This window comes from Pagrus pagrus (genome assembly GCF_965226575.1).
Source record: "Pagrus pagrus genome assembly, chromosome: 8".
Taxonomy (NCBI): Eukaryota; Metazoa; Chordata; class Actinopteri; order Spariformes; family Sparidae; genus Pagrus; species Pagrus pagrus.
In genome coordinates this window covers 26,594,884-26,609,395 of record NC_140192.1, presented here as the reverse complement: position 1 = coordinate 26,609,395, position 14,512 = coordinate 26,594,884, and the positions used below count along the sequence as shown (strand labels likewise).

The window sequence follows — 14,512 nt, the reverse complement described above, 5'->3', positions numbered from 1 at the left end:
TGGTGCTGACGGTACTTTTACTCTATTTGGATTTCTGTTATTGGAGTTTTGCTCAAGAAATGTATGATAGAGAGTCTAATTGACCACATAAGTCACAACATATAGAAATCTATAACTGGTGGCCCGAATGTGGCCCTTTAACAACCTCATTTGGGCCCTTTGATCATTTTGTTAGGAGGCTAATTGGCCCATTCATTCGTAATGTCAGTTGCTGAGTACAAAAATACTTTGATTTTATTATCTTATCTGAATAAGTTAAATGTTTAAGTTTTAACCCCCCCGTGAAATTTAGGGAATCAAACTCACTGACTTCTAAGATTGAAATGCTGCATGTTTTTGGGGGGGGGTTTTGTCATGCATTTCATATATCTAATGTTTCTTTTTCAAAACACAGGGACACATTTAAATCTCAGCTTTACGAGTCAGACATAACAAATGTCAAAGGCCATCCCCATTTCATTTCACATTGATTCAAATCTGGCCTTTCTAAAGAAGGGGTTGAAACAGCCTGATGTAGACTAACGAACTGTCAACCTTTTGCAAAAAAAAAAAAAGTTCATATAACAGAAAACATGAAATATTTTCTTACTTGGTGTTTTAACAATGTAACTACTGTAATATTACCTAATCTCCTCAAGCAAATGTACGCATCCATTTTGTGTCTAAGGGAGTAGTTGCTGGGTTAGTATGGCACAGTTGATGTTGTAATTACGACTCTGTGCACCGGGGCTGCAAGGGCCAACGAAGAACCTATTTGCAGCAATTACTACAATTTGTCTACTTTTCAGAGTCATTTTTGACGGGTTTAGATACTCGCAAACTCATCATACTCACTCATATGTAAAACATCCACAGTAAACAATGGTCTCAGGATTTAAAATGATTAAACTAAGTTATAACTGGGATTTTGCTCAGGGTTTATATTATGGGCAGTTTGTTGGGAAGGAGCAGGTGGAACATCTTTTGTCCAAGGTGTTTTCGATTGTTTTGACATCTACTTTTTGTAATATTTTTGAATAACTACTATGTTTTCTAATTGACAAAAAGGAAACAGATGATACACATATTGCATGTAATGTACAGCACGCTCAGTCAAGCTCCTCTGTCAATGTGAAGGTTAAACAAAAACTTCTCAGTGAGGGTTTGGTATTGTTCTGAAGCAGCCCTGTCAGTTTTTCCATGGCGGTCAGACTTGTCAAACACATCACATATCATAACATCCAAACATCAGCTTCATGACTCTGCTTTAGCTTTTCTGTCAGAGAGATATTGAGTCACGCTCTGGAAGTTTTTCCACAATTACACCACTCCAGTTTGATCATAACATATTTTATCATGCTGCACACATGTTTTGACAACCTTGCTAACTCCGTCCAAGCAAAAGCCAAACTATCTAACAGCAATATTGCCTCAGCGAGCTGCACGTCACACACCGGCTCAGGGTCGACGAAGCACACCAGCACAGGAATGGAAACCAGTCAAAAGAGCAGCAGGCCATCTGATTAGTGACCAGGAATGTGCACAGAGAAAACAGGCACACATTAATAAATCACAAATACAGACTGGAGTCACCTTAACCTGAAACCTCAAGTCCCATGGCTGTAAGGCAGGAATTATCCATCAGTCCCTCTGACCTTCTGTAGGGAGACTTCTCTCATTTAATATAAGAACACACAGGCCTCCTACTATCTGACCCACACTGGACAGACCAGGCACCCATGTCTCTTGTACTGTAAAGCCCTTTTTTCTGAGACAAAGAGCCTGAGCCTGTTTCTAATGGACAGCAGCAGCATTATGTTTTAATGAGCCTCCATCCCGCTGCGGCAAACAGCAGTTCTCCAACTGGCAAAGGTTTGAGAACCTGAAGGAGGTTAAAGAGTTTGACTATAAGAGGTTTCTCTGATGTCCAGACAAGGGAATCATTCAAGTCCGTCTCCACTCCAAAATGTTTTTCTTCTTGTTCCTACGGAGCTTCACTGTAAAATGATGTACGTGCGAGTTGTTTTCACATTCTTTGCTGAAAGTGTAAATTTTCTCTGTCCCCTCTGAAAATCTGATTTGAAGATGCGAGTGCCTCAAGTGCACATACACTGAGAATAGACTTTCGGATCACAGTGGGCTTATTTATTCAGATCCCTTGAAGCAGACACCTTTGCCCCAAGAGTCATGCCTCATATTTGTAACTTCTTGATGTCGACTGTGAGGGAGGATTCAAAGGATTCAAGGGCTTTGTCGTCATGTGCAGAAATAACTTATCAGTGCAATGAAATTCTGACTCTACCTAGTGCTGTCAATTAAACTACTGACATGAACAAAGGAAGTGAAGCAAGATTTTTTTTTAAATGCACATTTATATCCATTTATTACTCATATACACTCATACAAGAGTATAAAAGTATGTTACAACGAGAAAGAGGCCAGGCGAGAAACGTCTGCCATGGTGGTCAGCATCTTGCAGAAAGGGCTGATTATTACTTTTGATTTTAGATCTACTGTAATGAAGTGATAATGTAAGTGTTGAGGGATAACGTCCACTGTCCTTGTTATTTGCAAAATACAAACGTAAAATGAGATTTCAACAGGCTGAGTTGGTCAAATCATGTGTCTTCCAAAGTTTTTAGTTAGAGTCGAGATTTAGGAACTATTAGTCAGAGGAGCTCAAGCCATGATCAAGCTCTGAGAGAGCTTATAGCAAATAGAAGATATAGGCTGGGGCCAGACCACTCAGGGCTTTACAACAAGCAGTAAAATCTTTAAAACAATTCTAAAAACTCACAGGAAACCTGTGAAGGGCAGTGAGGAGTGGTGTAATGTGGCTGCTACTCTAAAGTTAAAAGCCTGGCAGCAGCGTTTTGTATCAGCTGCAGTCTTTGGTTGTTTCGCCTGCTGATATCAGAATAAAGTGCTTTGCAGCAGTCATGTCTGGAGGAGATTAAAGCACGGATGACCTTTTCTTTGTTTGGAGAGCAAAGGAATCTTGGTGGGCTGTCTGAGTTGGGGAAAGCAGGACTGCACCAAGTTAGCCACATCATCCTTACAGTAGCTGAATTTAGGAATACCTTTTTGAATCACATTATTTAAGGATCTCTTTGTGGCCAGTACGCAGCAGACAGATTACAGCAACTAAAGACTGCTTCTGTACACAAATGGTTGTGCTGTTTTAGCATAGACTTTAAAAAATCTAAACCTGTCCTCTAAATTAAAGCAGTTAGAGATTCAAAGCTCACGTGTTAAATTATTCTTTAACTGAATAATTTATATTTTTTATTTTAAGGTCCCTACTTTTAATTGCCAGAGACTATTACAGGCCATGGTTACAGCCACAACCCCCAAATAAAAAACAAAGGCATTAAAAGGTGAATGAGATATACACTATGGAAAAAGTCATCACTAAAATACACCTGAAAATTGGCTTTTTTTGTATGGTCATTATGGATACCAGCCATGTCCAACAAAAAGACATCAAATACTAAAACTATAGAAAATTACTTTATCCCATTGGCTTTATTAAATGTATTTCTTGAGGATTTATTTTTGTTGTTATGTATGTTTTTTTTATTTTTGTATGTTTTGTTATTTTTTTCTGTTTTACCTGTGTCTTTGGTTCTTCTTCATCTTAGATTCATACGCTTCATATGTAGAGCTGCACAAATAATTGACTGTAAGAGCTTTGGTAATGTATTCTGTCACCATAAAGTCAGGACTTTCCTTTCTGCTGTTCCATGTATTAAAACAAAGTGTAGGGAAATAATGTCTCTAATCATTTGAATGTATTTGACTATAAACAAAGAAGTCATCAGGAGAAAGGAGAGCAGACACGGAAATAAAGACACTGGCAGACTGAAGAGTACTCAAACTATAGCACAGAGTTTATTAGGACTTGAAGGACACAGTGGGTTTGGCTTCCACATGCACTCAGCACTTTGCTGTACATCACGTTAAGAAGGAGAATCCCCTCATCGACCCTCTCCCTCCTCTCCTTCCCTCCACTTCCAACAAACTGTGCGAGTCTGTGTGTGTTTGTGTGTCAATGTGTTCCCAGGCGAAACAAACAGAGCATGACAGACAGAGAATAAACAAAGTGCTGATGTCTGTGTGGGCATTGTCTGGGAGATAATACTAACAAGGAGGCACTTCAGTCTGATTCTGGGTTTTTTTTTTCTTTTCATATCATAGAGAAAAGAGAAAAAACAGGCTTGCGTGAGATTGGTAAGGATTAAAAATTACTGCATGGACCGGCTTTCACTTCCTCAAATCGGGAAAAATACCACATTCTTAAAAAAAAACAAAACAAGCAGAAGAGATTGAGCTCTTCCTCTCTTTAATTGGCTGTGCTGCTGTGAGAAGGCCACTTCTTTGTGTGGTGTTTGCGTCATCCATCGTGTCTTCCTCTCCTCCTCCGCTCTGACATGAATGAACTGGACCAATTAAACGAAATTCAGATAAGATAATAAACCATTCACGTAGCTTTTGATTACGGCTGGACACAAAACAAGAGGAAGACCCTTTAGATTTGTGAGGCATTTCGAAGAGGGTAAAAAGGGGCAACATATCAAAACCTGTACATGTGACAACAACGGCTTTGCAGCAATTTCTTTTGAATGGAAAAAAAAGGCATAGGGAGAACAAGAACACTTCAGTTTCGGATGTAGAAAACAAGCAAGCAGTACAATAATGTGCCTTAATGATCGGAGGTAAAAACATTTCCATTTGGTGAAGAAACAGCATGACAGTGTTTCAAAATTGTGCAACTTGTACGTCAGGCTGAGTGCATGTGTTCCTCTCCACTACTTTTTTTTTGGTTGGGGGGAGGGGGGGCTGTGCGGAAAATTGAGCAAAAAAAAAAAAAAAGAAAAACAAAAGAAGAGATTTCGGTTTCTGTACAGCATATTAATTTTTCAAACTCCACATAATGTCAAATATAAAGTGACACCGTAAACTGAGGGAGACGTCTGTGTTGCACTATGGAATGAGGTATGCAGAAGCGAAAAAGGGATACAGCTGTCCATACTTACACTTGTCCATGCAATGAAAACACAACACGATTCTCACAATTCAGTCTGTGTATGTCTACCTGTGTATGTATGTATGTATGCATGTTTGTATGTGTGCTTTAAGCGATATGATATGTCTGCAGGCTCATATTTAGAAGAAAGTGTAGAAAACGGATCCTTTCGTGGTTCTAAACGACGGCTGAAAACCTTCAAAAAACCAATAACATGACGACAGTATCACAAAACTAAACTGTTAATCTTTGGCCTGAGTGTATACGCAAGGCAATGTACATCATGTGTTGAGGTTGCTGAGGTGATGCGTTCTGAATGTTTAGGAGTGATCTGAGGTATGGGAGGTGGATATACAGAGAAAGAATAAGTTAGAGTAAGAGTTGGTGGGGTGTGGATGGGTAGATGGGAGAGATTCGGGTACAAGATACAGGCCAGAAAGTAAAGGATTGAAAAATGAGTGAAATTCCTTTTCTGGAAAAAAAAAAAAAAAAAAAATTCACCAAGACCCCATCTTCTTTTCCCTGTGGTGGTCTTTATTATACAGTGGATCCCCTGAATATTAGCTTGTTTTCTATCCTTTTCTGTCAGTGGCTCTGCTCTAAAGTCCAACAATCCTGAGGGTAAGTAAGGTTTGTCCCAATATTTCCAAACGTCTCTGCAACATAGACCATCCCACTAACAAATGCCCGGGGTCTCAGGGCCTGGTCAACCCCCCTCCCTCCCCCCATGGGCTGACCATTTAGGCTTTTAGACAGGCTGTCTCCGGCTGCTGCTCAGGCCCCGGCTATGGACCAATCAGCAGCGGGGAAGCCCCTCGGAGCTCCTTCCCTTTGTGTGTGTGTGGCTCCCACACTGCCACTGTGCCACTAGGGGGCAGAGTTGGACATGGAGTCCACAGAGTTTACACTGGAAGACTGCACACGGCTGTGGGAAATAGACACCTCTGGGTGCTGCAGCAGAGAAAACAGAGAAATGTAATTTGATTTGTGTGAGTTAGTTTTGTATGTATTCCTCAGTGTGTGTGTGTGTGTGTGTGTGTGTGTGTTCACTTACATGTCTCCTGAAGATCCTGTCCAGCAGGCTGCGTCTGGGCGGCTCTGGCGGCTGATTCCAGTCCAGATCTGGAGGTCTCGTCCCTTGAGGCCCGAACACATTCAAATCTCTGAAACACTCAGTTTCAATCATCTGAGAGGAGAGGAAAGGAGAGGAGAGGAAAGGAAAGGAAAGGAAAGGAAAGGAAAGGAAAGGAAGGAGATTTGGTGAACTCTGTTTAGCAAGTTCTTCCAGCACTTAAACAAACTGCACCGATCATTTAAAAATGTCATATTAAGTGCACACACACTTACCTCATTCTGCCATGGGATGGAAACACTGCCTGTAGCAAATTTGGAGTAGAAGTCGTTGTCAGTTTGGTCCAAATTTACTCCCTTGACTGTGGAGAACTGCTCAATGTCCAAAACATCCTTACAGTACACTGCCCGAGGCTGGGAGAGGGCAATGACCACGGAAAGACGGGGGTGAGAGGAAAAACAGCAGACAAGTTTATCTTAACAGATAATTTATCATCGTGGAAATTCACTTGAAAAGACACATTCTTCCTGCAGAGGCCTTTTTTGGACTATTCTGGTTAGCGTTAGGATTAAAACAAAATATCCTCACAGAGGACTGATTTAAGAACGCACCGTGTACAGCCGAATATATTACTCACATCAGGCACAAAGGGAGGCTCCACTATTCCAGCCTCCAGCCTCTTGAAGTTGATGTTTTTGAAGAACGAGTGGGCCTTGACGCCCGCTGCTCCGTCCGCCTGGCACCCCAGCCTCTGCTTCGGGTCTTTGGTCAGCAGCTGGGTGAGCGGCAGCAGAGATGAATCATCGAGTTATTCATCAGCTTACCATCCATCTCTCCATACCAACATGACTCCCATCAAATGCTCACCATTCTACAGATGGCCTTGGTGTCCTCTGTAAACTTGTCGTTGTACTCCTCCTCCTCCTCCTGCACCCTCCTCTCCACCTCCTCCCGCTTCACTCGCTCTTTGCGGGCGCGGAAGGGCGATCGTCCGGCGGTCATCTCGTAAACGAGGCAGCCCAGCCCCCACCAGTCAGGACTCATGCCGTACTTCTCATTGTTTATCACCTCCGGAGCTAAAAGGGAAGCCAGTTTTCATTAACAGTTGCCAGTTAATCAGGCGGATTTACTCACTGAAGTGCTGATCACAGTTGTTCTTACCCATGTAGCCCACAGTCCCCACCCTGCCTCTGATGAGCTCTCCTTCAGGCACTTTGATGGCCAGCCCCAGGTCAGAAATACGGATGTGTCCTGCAGAATAACAGCGTGATACATTTCATTTACGCTTATGTAGTCTGAAATTGTGTATCAGCAGCAAAATGCTCTGCGATGCAATAACCAGAAATCTGAGCTGAGGAAGTTTGAGAACTCACCATTGTCATCTAATAGGATATTCTCTGGTTTCAAATCCCTACAAATAACACAGCATGTTAAAAAAAAGAAAAAAAAAACATTCAACAAAGACAAAAGTATCAACCCACACTCCATAATTTAGAGAATCTGAAAATTTGATTTAAGAAAGAATTAAAGGTCCAGTGTGCGTAATTTAATTTATCAAAGAGCAGAAATGGAATACTTATAATTATATTTTCATCAGTGTATAATACAAGCGGGGTTGTTCGAACATATCATTAGGATGCCTTCCTTTGGACAGCCAACTCAGAGGGGACCCCAGGCCAGAACCAGAACTCGCTGGGGGGATTAAATATCTCATGTGGCCTTGGAACGCCTCAGGAGGAGCTGGGCTTGCTGGGAAGAGACATCTGGAATACCCTGCTGCCACCGCGACCCGACCCCGGATTAACAGAGGAAAATGGATGGATTGATGGATAGTAAATAATCACCTGAAACTAAGAATCATTGTGTTTTTGTCTCCTTAGAATGAGCCTTTTACATTTACAGAGGGAGCAGGGCCTTTTCCACACCATTTTTCCACAGTAGCCCAGAAAGGACAAACCAAACACTGGCTCTAGAGAGGGCCTTTCGTGTTTTCAGCAGCCACCATAGGGGAGGGTAAGACGAGAGGTATTTCATTGGTTGCAATCTGTACCACTAAATCCTACCCATTGGACCTATAAAACTTTATAAAATGGTCTGGTTTGAGAATTTAATTGAGCTCAACTACATCTGTAGAAGTGTTACCTGTAGACGATGGATTCTCTGTGCAAATGCTCGAGTCCACAGCAGATCTGAGCAGCATAAAACTGGACCCTGTCCTTCTCGAAGCCCGGCGTGCCCATGTTGTAGATGTGAAACTTCAGGTCTCCTCCGTTCATGATGGTCAGCACCAGACACAGAGCGTCTTTGGTCTCGTATGCATATGCTAGGCTCACCTAGAAGAAGAGGAGAACATGTTGAATACATAACATAAACCTCACTTTGCTGCAAATACTCTTCTTCTATATTTACTTACAACAAATCTACTGTTGACTTTCTCTAAAATCTGCTTCTCGTTGAGAGCCATGGACTCCCCTTTCCTCTTTTTTATCCTCTTCTTCTCCAGCTTCTTGCAGGCGTACATCTTCCCTGTGGCTCGAACCTGACAGGCACACACCTGAGAAGAAAAACAAAATGTTATCTCACACTGTATTTGAAGCTTCATCCTCAGCATCAACATTCAGCACCATCAACATAAACTGCATGTCTTACCTCTCCGAATCCGCCCTTCCCCAGCACTCGGTACTGTCTGAACGTGTCTTTCGTGATTGGTTGCCTGACAGAACACAGACACAGCAAAATCCATTAATAGACGCTCATATAGTATTGATTAGGATGGAGATATTATCTGCAGAACTCAATACCATCCTGAGTCTGTTTCCTGTACAGAGGGTGGGGCCTCCTGGACGCAATTTAACTCTCCAGACACGGATACAATCAGAGCTGCTCTGAAAGCTCTGCTGTTTACTTCTAACTGCCTTTGATAAGCACTCTGCATAAAATATCATCCTGTCTGCAGCGATCAGGCTCCTGTGAAGTGACGTGTGATTATATCAGAGTTCTTTCACCTGCCAGTTGTTCTGTTCTTCAAACTGGCATCTGGCAGTTTCAATATGTTTAAATCAGAGGTGGGATATAGATAAGTACACTTCGTGGCACTACTTTACCACAGTATTTTCATTTCATACTACTTTATATTTTATGTTCACTACATTTAAAATGAAAATATTGTATTTTTTACTCCACTACATTTATTTGACAGTTCTAGTTACTAATTACTTTGTTGATTCAGCTATTCATACAAAACATATGATGACATTATACAGTAAAATATGATGCATTATTATAGATTATTATTACACAAAATTGAAAATAGTAAATCAGCTCCACCTTGACGGACGACTAAAGCCTGACCGATTTATCAATATTGGAATTTCTTTACTCCTTTATATCGGTGTCAGTTTCAGTAATCCAGTATCTGTCGGGCTCTATGGACAACAGCACTAACATGCATTGGTAACAATTATCCAATGATATGATATACAATAATATATCAACAAATACTTCAAGTAACAGTGTTGCAAGATGTTGTTTAGCGTTGTCTGTCTGTGCTTTCAAGAGCCATAAAATGCTGAATTAAAGAACTGCCAAATGCTACAACAAATGCTTTTCTCTACTTCATCTTAAAATCTCCCTCAGTGATGAAAAATAACTAACGTTACTTGTGTCTTCATTAGTTACACCTGTGTACAAAAAATGAACCAGGTTCGATATGTTGTTAAACTGTTTTCTATGGCAAAGTGCTAAGGGATGAATTCAGGCGCGGTCTCACAGACTAGCTTCTTCTGTGAAATATGTTAATATATATATTTAAATAAAGGTCTGGTCTGATTATTGATTATTCCTATGATTTTTGTGGACTTTTTGTGAAACTATTTTTCACTTCAATATATGTAAAAAACAACATTTCTGAATAATGTGCAAAATTATATGTATGGGAAAATTGATCAGAAGGTTATATTGAGTGGAAATTATATTTTTTTAATTCATTTTCAAAACAACGGACTGGAAAAAACTGTTCAGTGTTTAATTTTTTAATATTTTTTTATGGTCTGATAAAAAGCCCAACTTTTATTATTTCACTCAATAATATTGACATATATGCCATCTCCCTACAAAACACTCAAAACATAAAGCAGCAAAACCCCACTCTATCTAAAAAACATACAAAATTATTAAGTCATTTCTGGACTTCTACATCTTTTTTAATTTTTATTGAGTGTCTAATGATTGATGCACTGTTTCCTCTCTGTTGTTGTTAAATGTAGATATGATATGTGAATTGTACTGTGACTATGATAATACAGAAACAAATAAAAAAGAATAGCTTTCCCTGGTGGTGGCTAATGGGGATCCAAACAATTAAATGATTGTAATCTGGTGGTTCACCACTAAAGCAAAGTTCATTTTGTCACCATCATCAGCTTTTGTCCACAGGGGCCGCCAGAATCAACAAAAAAACCCCGAAAGTTTCTGTGTATCACAACCCTGCTCAATGTTAGTAGATTTTATTTGTGGCACAATGAAGCAGAGAGGTACGGTGGCCCTGAAGTGCAAATCACAACGGCAAATCAGAAAACACAACAGCAAAACAGAAAACACAACAACAAATCAGAAAGCACAACAGCAAAACAGAAAACACAACGGCAAATCAGAAAACACAACAACAAATCAGAAAACAACGGCAAATCAGAAAACACAACAACAAATCAGAAAACACAACAGCAAATCAGAAAACACAACAGCAAAACAGAAAACACAACAACAAATCAGAAAACACAACGGCAAATCAGAAAACACAACAGCAAAACAGAAAACACAACAACAAATCAGAAAACACAACAGCAAAACAGAAAACACAACAACAAATCAGAAAACACAACAACAAAACAGAAAACACAACGGCAAATCAGAAAACACAACAACAAAACAGAAAACACAACGGCAAATCAGAAAACACAACAAAACAGAAAACACAACAACAAATCAGAAAACACAACGGCAAATCAGAAAACACAACAACAAAACAGAAAACACAACGGCAAATCAGAAAACACAACAACATTAACCAAACCGGAAAAGGTAGGTACCCTCGGGCGACATGAATCGTCGCTGATTGGTCCTTCCTTTGAACCTGAAGGACAGGGTTTACATGTTTTCAAAACAAGAGCGCTGCCAGTGACGACATACACGCTGCTATTAAAGAATATTTTGATGCAGGACATGTATATGGGTCCGTGTATCATCTGATCATGCAATTATATTTAATGTGGCAAACGAAAAACGAAAATACGAGTCAATATTCCGTTTTTCTGTGTTTCTGTATGCACCAAACATTGAAAACTGGTGTTTGTTTTCCTATTTTCAGCCCAAAATGGAAAATATAATCAACAAGGAAACCGAAACGAAATAATAAATCTAATTTACATTTTCCGTTATTGTTATACCATTTCCCACGGTACATTTCTGCTGTGTGGCCACGCTTTGCACATGCGCAATGTGTAGGGACTCGCTCGGTATCCATGGTGAGGAACAACACACCGGTCTGAGCGTCCCACGGTCCAGTCCATTGACTGTGTACAGTCTATGGTCCAGTCCCAGTAGACCACTGGAGTCCCACGTTCTAATGGCCTCACTCGAGCCAACCATGTCTCTAATTAATGACATGTTTATGAATGGAGTGATGTATCATGAGATCTTAGAAAAGCTGCGAGAAATGGGTGTCCTGCTGGGAAGCTCTGAAATCACACAGAGACGCCGCATTATCGCCGCAGCGGTTCGCCAATTCTCCGCCGTTGGTTGCTCACACAGAACCAAGCAGCTCCGGCGTAGAAGACGAACCAGAGTATAGGCTGATTCACACAGAAAGCCGGCGCTGCGGCTCCAAAGGAGGCGTGACGTACACGTCATGATGATGACGTATGTGTTTTTTTCAAGGTGTTTCCCGGTGTCCTCCTGTTAATCTGAACATACCCGCTGACTGTTTATAATCATATGGATGCTGTTATAATGTGTTGTGATTGAGATCCCGACCCACCAAACATCCTGGAAAGTGACAAAGTTACGTTTTTCAGTCTAAATTACATATTACATAATCAGCATCAGTCAACAGGACGCTGTCTGACTATTTCACTAGCAGGGAGAGAAGCTGTTTTCTGGGGGGAAAGTTCACTGAGTCTCGGCCAGGAGGGCTGACCGTTGCGGTGATTTGGTCTCGTCATCAAAGCCACACTAAATAGAATTGCATGATCAGATGATACACGGACCCATATACATGTCCTGCATCAAAATATTCTTTAATAGCAGCGTGTATGTCGTCACTGGCAGCGCTCTTGTTTTGAAAACATGTAAACCCTGTCCTTCCGGTTCAAACGACGGACCAATCAGCGACGATTCATGTCGCCCGAGGGTACCTACCTTTTCCGGTTTGGTTAATGTCGTTGTGTTTTCTGTTTTGTTGTTGTGTTTTCTGATTTGTTGTTGTGTTTTCTGATTTGCTGTTGTGCTTTCTGTTTTGTTGTTGTGTTTTCTGTTTTGTTGTTGTGTTTTTTGATTTGTTGTTGTGTTTTCTGATTTGTTGTTGTGCTTTCTGTTTTGTTGTTGTGTTTTCTGATTTGTTGTTGTGTTTTCTGTTTTGTTGTTGTGTTTTCTGTTTTGTTGTTGTGTTTTTTGATTTGCCGTTGTGTTTTCTGTTTTGTTGTTGTGTTTTCTGATTTGCCGTTGTGTTTTCTGATTTGTTGTTGTGTTTTCTGTTTTGTTGTTGTGTTTTCTGTTTTGCCGTTGTGTTTTCTGTTTTGTTGTTGTGTTTTCTGATTTGCCGTTGTGTTTTCTGATTTGTTGTTGTGTTTTCTGTTTTGTTGTTGTGTTTTCTGATTTGCCGTTGTGTTTTCTGTTTTGTTGTTGTGTTTTTCTGATTTGCCGTTGTGTTTTCTGTTTTGCTGTTGTGTTTTCTGATTTGCTGTTGTGTTTTTTTATTTGTTGTTGTGTTTTCTGATTTGCCGTTGTGTTTTCTGTTTTGTTGTTGTGTTTTCTGATTTGCCGTTGTGTTTTCTGATTTGTTGTTGTGTTTTCTGTTTTGCTGTTGTGTTTTCTGATTTGCTGTTGTGTTTTCTGATTTGCTGTTGTGCATTCTGATTTGCCGTTGTGTTTTGCACTTCAGGGCCACCGTAGAGAGGTGATCTGAAAAACTGGTAGTGAAATGTTCAATTATAATAGGAAAAAACTATAAATAAATGTGTTAATTGACTTGACCTCTCCACTGAAAATGACTCTTATATTAATAGATTTTCGTACCTCTCCAGCACCTTCCACTGCAGGAAGCGGTCGAAGTACATGCTGTTCTGGTAGTCTGTGAACGGAGCCCCACTCAGGTACTCATGGACGGCCCTGCTCCAACACACATGACACAGCAGGCTCAGTCAAAACAGTCACAACTGAGAATATGAAATTTAGTTATCAATATCTGTGCTGTTTGTTCTGTACATAACATGAGGTAAAATAAAGAAAGCGTGAACAGGTGAGAGTGCAGCAGACAGGTGAGAGGGAGTAAAGACTCACTTGCGGCAGTTGCTGAAGATCTCCTTACATGGACTGAGCTCGAGGTTCTCTCTGCACTGGTCTGCAAAAACCTCCGCTATGTCTACACGCTGAGGTGACTACATCAACACACGTAAACACATGGTGAGATATGTGCACACATTCACAAATATATTACTTTTATAACACATAAACTAAAGAGAGACATGCATAAATTCTAGGAGAGTGAAGCACAGTATCAGTGTATTATACACTGAATCACTACACTCATATAAGAGGCTCTCTTAAGTCAACGTTATTGTCTGCTGATCGCTGTAAAAGGTGACTCAATTTTGTACAAAATGCAAAGCAAAAAAGGTTTTGATGAGTGTATCCGATGAGGAAACGTACTTGTTTGGAGAGAAAAGTCTTGATGATCTTGTCCCCTCGGCTTTTTCTTTTTTCATCCGGTGTCACCTCGTAGTCTTCCTAAACAACAAAATGACATCATCACATCATTAGAACAAATTCAGTCAAAGCAAGTACATGTATTGTAATAAGTCAACGTTTTATGAATCTCTTACAAGTTGTAATTAATGGCATTATCAATGGTTAATAGATAATTTACTAATGCTTTATAGATGAGATGTAAGACATTAATAAAACAACGTCTGGGCTTCATTCATAAAGAAGTCCTGAACCCTTAACAGTTCAGGAACAAACGAGTATTGCTCTCTGTCAGTCGAGCCTGTGGGAATCTACATCTTCTTCTGTTCTCTTTGAATAAAACCTGAGAGGGGTCAGATGTAATGTATCTGCTTGAGAATACTTTCTTTTAGTATGCTCAGTTTGAAAACTTTCCTTAAGCATTTGACCAACAATCTTTGAGCAGATAAATACGACTTCAAATTACAACTGGTAAA

The 14,512-nt window shown here is 40.3% G+C and overlaps 1 protein-coding gene across 1 annotated transcript in view; it reads right to left on the bottom strand.

Annotated features, from left to right (window-relative positions):
* Positions 1-3,848: 3,848 nt before the first annotated feature.
* The window catches only part of grk5l (G protein-coupled receptor kinase 5 like), a 34,994-nt gene continuing 24,330 nt past the window's right edge, over positions 3,849-14,512 (bottom strand). The window contains exons 4-16 of the mRNA XM_084359398.1: positions 14,001-14,078; positions 13,632-13,729; positions 13,368-13,460; positions 8,727-8,790; positions 8,491-8,631; positions 8,220-8,410; positions 7,451-7,488; positions 7,239-7,328; positions 6,945-7,153; positions 6,715-6,852; positions 6,353-6,490; positions 6,060-6,191; positions 3,849-5,956 (exon numbers count right to left, since the gene is read on the bottom strand). Coding sequence (XP_084215524.1) covers positions 5,873-5,956; positions 6,060-6,191; positions 6,353-6,490; positions 6,715-6,852; positions 6,945-7,153; positions 7,239-7,328; positions 7,451-7,488; positions 8,220-8,410; positions 8,491-8,631; positions 8,727-8,790; positions 13,368-13,460; positions 13,632-13,729; positions 14,001-14,078 — 1,494 coding nt within the window. The 3' untranslated portion in view covers positions 3,849-5,872. The remainder of the gene's footprint in view (positions 5,957-6,059; positions 6,192-6,352; positions 6,491-6,714; positions 6,853-6,944; positions 7,154-7,238; positions 7,329-7,450; positions 7,489-8,219; positions 8,411-8,490; positions 8,632-8,726; positions 8,791-13,367; positions 13,461-13,631; positions 13,730-14,000; positions 14,079-14,512) is intronic.